The sequence below is a fragment of the Cyprinodon variegatus genome, unplaced genomic scaffold, assembly GCF_000732505.1.
Source record: "Cyprinodon variegatus isolate N-32 unplaced genomic scaffold, C_variegatus-1.0 Scaffold1728, whole genome shotgun sequence".
Lineage (NCBI taxonomy): Eukaryota > Metazoa > Chordata > Actinopteri > Cyprinodontiformes > Cyprinodontidae > Cyprinodon > Cyprinodon variegatus.
In genome coordinates, this window is record NW_015152181.1 from 98462 (window position 1) to 99809 (window position 1348).

The 1348-nt window shown below is 38.9% G+C and overlaps 1 protein-coding gene across 1 annotated transcript in view; it reads right to left on the bottom strand.

The window, feature by feature from the left end:
- Positions 1-1173, bottom strand: part of LOC107104408 (guanine nucleotide-binding protein G(I)/G(S)/G(O) subunit gamma-5-like) — a 7606-nt gene extending 6433 nt beyond the window's left edge. Inside the window, exon 1 of the mRNA XM_015404403.1 lies at positions 1015-1173. Within this exon, the coding sequence (XP_015259889.1) occupies positions 1015-1107 (93 nt within the window). The 5' untranslated portion in view covers positions 1108-1173. The remainder of the gene's footprint in view (positions 1-1014) is intronic.
- Between the last annotated feature and the right edge of the window lie 175 nt (positions 1174-1348).

Genomic DNA, 1348 nt, shown 5'->3' on the forward strand with positions numbered 1-1348 from the left:
CAGTTGTACACCTGTAAACAGAGTTTTATGGGGCCCCCAGGAACTTGGGGCCCTATAGGCAACTGCCTAGTTTTGCCTAAAGGTAAATCCACCCCCCTGGTTACAGAATGACTGAAGTAATGATGGGCTTTCCACAAACTGCTACACAGCATATATTCCTGTAATCCTCCTTTTATTTTATATTTTAATGTCAATATTGTTTGTTTATATATATTTATTTTCTGCACTGAAAAAATAATGCAAGCATTTACTTAATCATTTTAGCTACTTTAACAATTGTATCATGTTAGCAGGTTAAGACAAAAAATAATTGTGTTAAAATGACTAAATATGATTAAGTAAATGCCAAATAAATGTTTTTCATTGTGTAAATTTTACCATGTTTGTTAACTTTTCTCTCTGTTTTTCTTCATTAATGAAATAAAATCAAACTTTATTTTATTTATATTTCTGCTCCATTTCGGTTTTTCCAGAGGGAACTTTCTGTTCGGACAAACTTGGGATTTCTTTTTTTCCTGCATTGGATGCCCCTCCATTGGGACGCATAGTTGACCCCTGTTCTAAAATAAGTATCCGGCCAACAATCCCAGCAGTCAGTCACACAGCAGCACAGGCAACAAAGCCAACACTGTGCTCAGCATGCAGCGGAAAACTGTCTGTAAATAATACACAGATACCGCTTTCACATGACTTTACCATGTAAATAAGAAGGCGGCCTTCAGAGCGGATGTTTGGGAAGTTTAACTCAGTTATGGAAAATAATTTGAGTTAATTTGCAACTACTTTGAATTTGACCAAAACATTTATTTACAGCTGTTGGTTTGATGCAGCTGTTTGAAATGTTTTATCAAACTTTTGAAACAGTCTTTACTGTCAGAACAAATGAGTTTGTAAAGGCTGGGAAGGCTGATTTAAAATGTGCCCATTAATAAAAAAGCCTGACGCGCAGCGCGCGGCGCTGAAGATGCGCTCCGGCGGACAGTCACGCGCCTGAGCGGAGCTTTGTTTTCTTACCTTAATCCTCCGGACGCTGGCCTCCAGCCGCAGCTGCTTCACCGCCTTCTGAGCGATGGCTAAACTGCTGCTGGCCGCGCTGTTGTTCGACATCACTGACTTTAACCTCGCCAGAAAGTTACAGCTACTCTGCAATTAAACCGTTAGAGGCAAACTGCGAGCTGAGGGAGAGTAGGACTTCCGGTAGAAACTTTCAAAATAAAATCTAGACGTAATCATGGCTGCTTTTTTTTAATGCAAATTCTACATAGTACAAACTACGGAAGATGATTAGGGCCACTGGAAAAAAAAAAAAAGTAAACTGATTTTTAAATGTTATTTCAGTTTAACATGG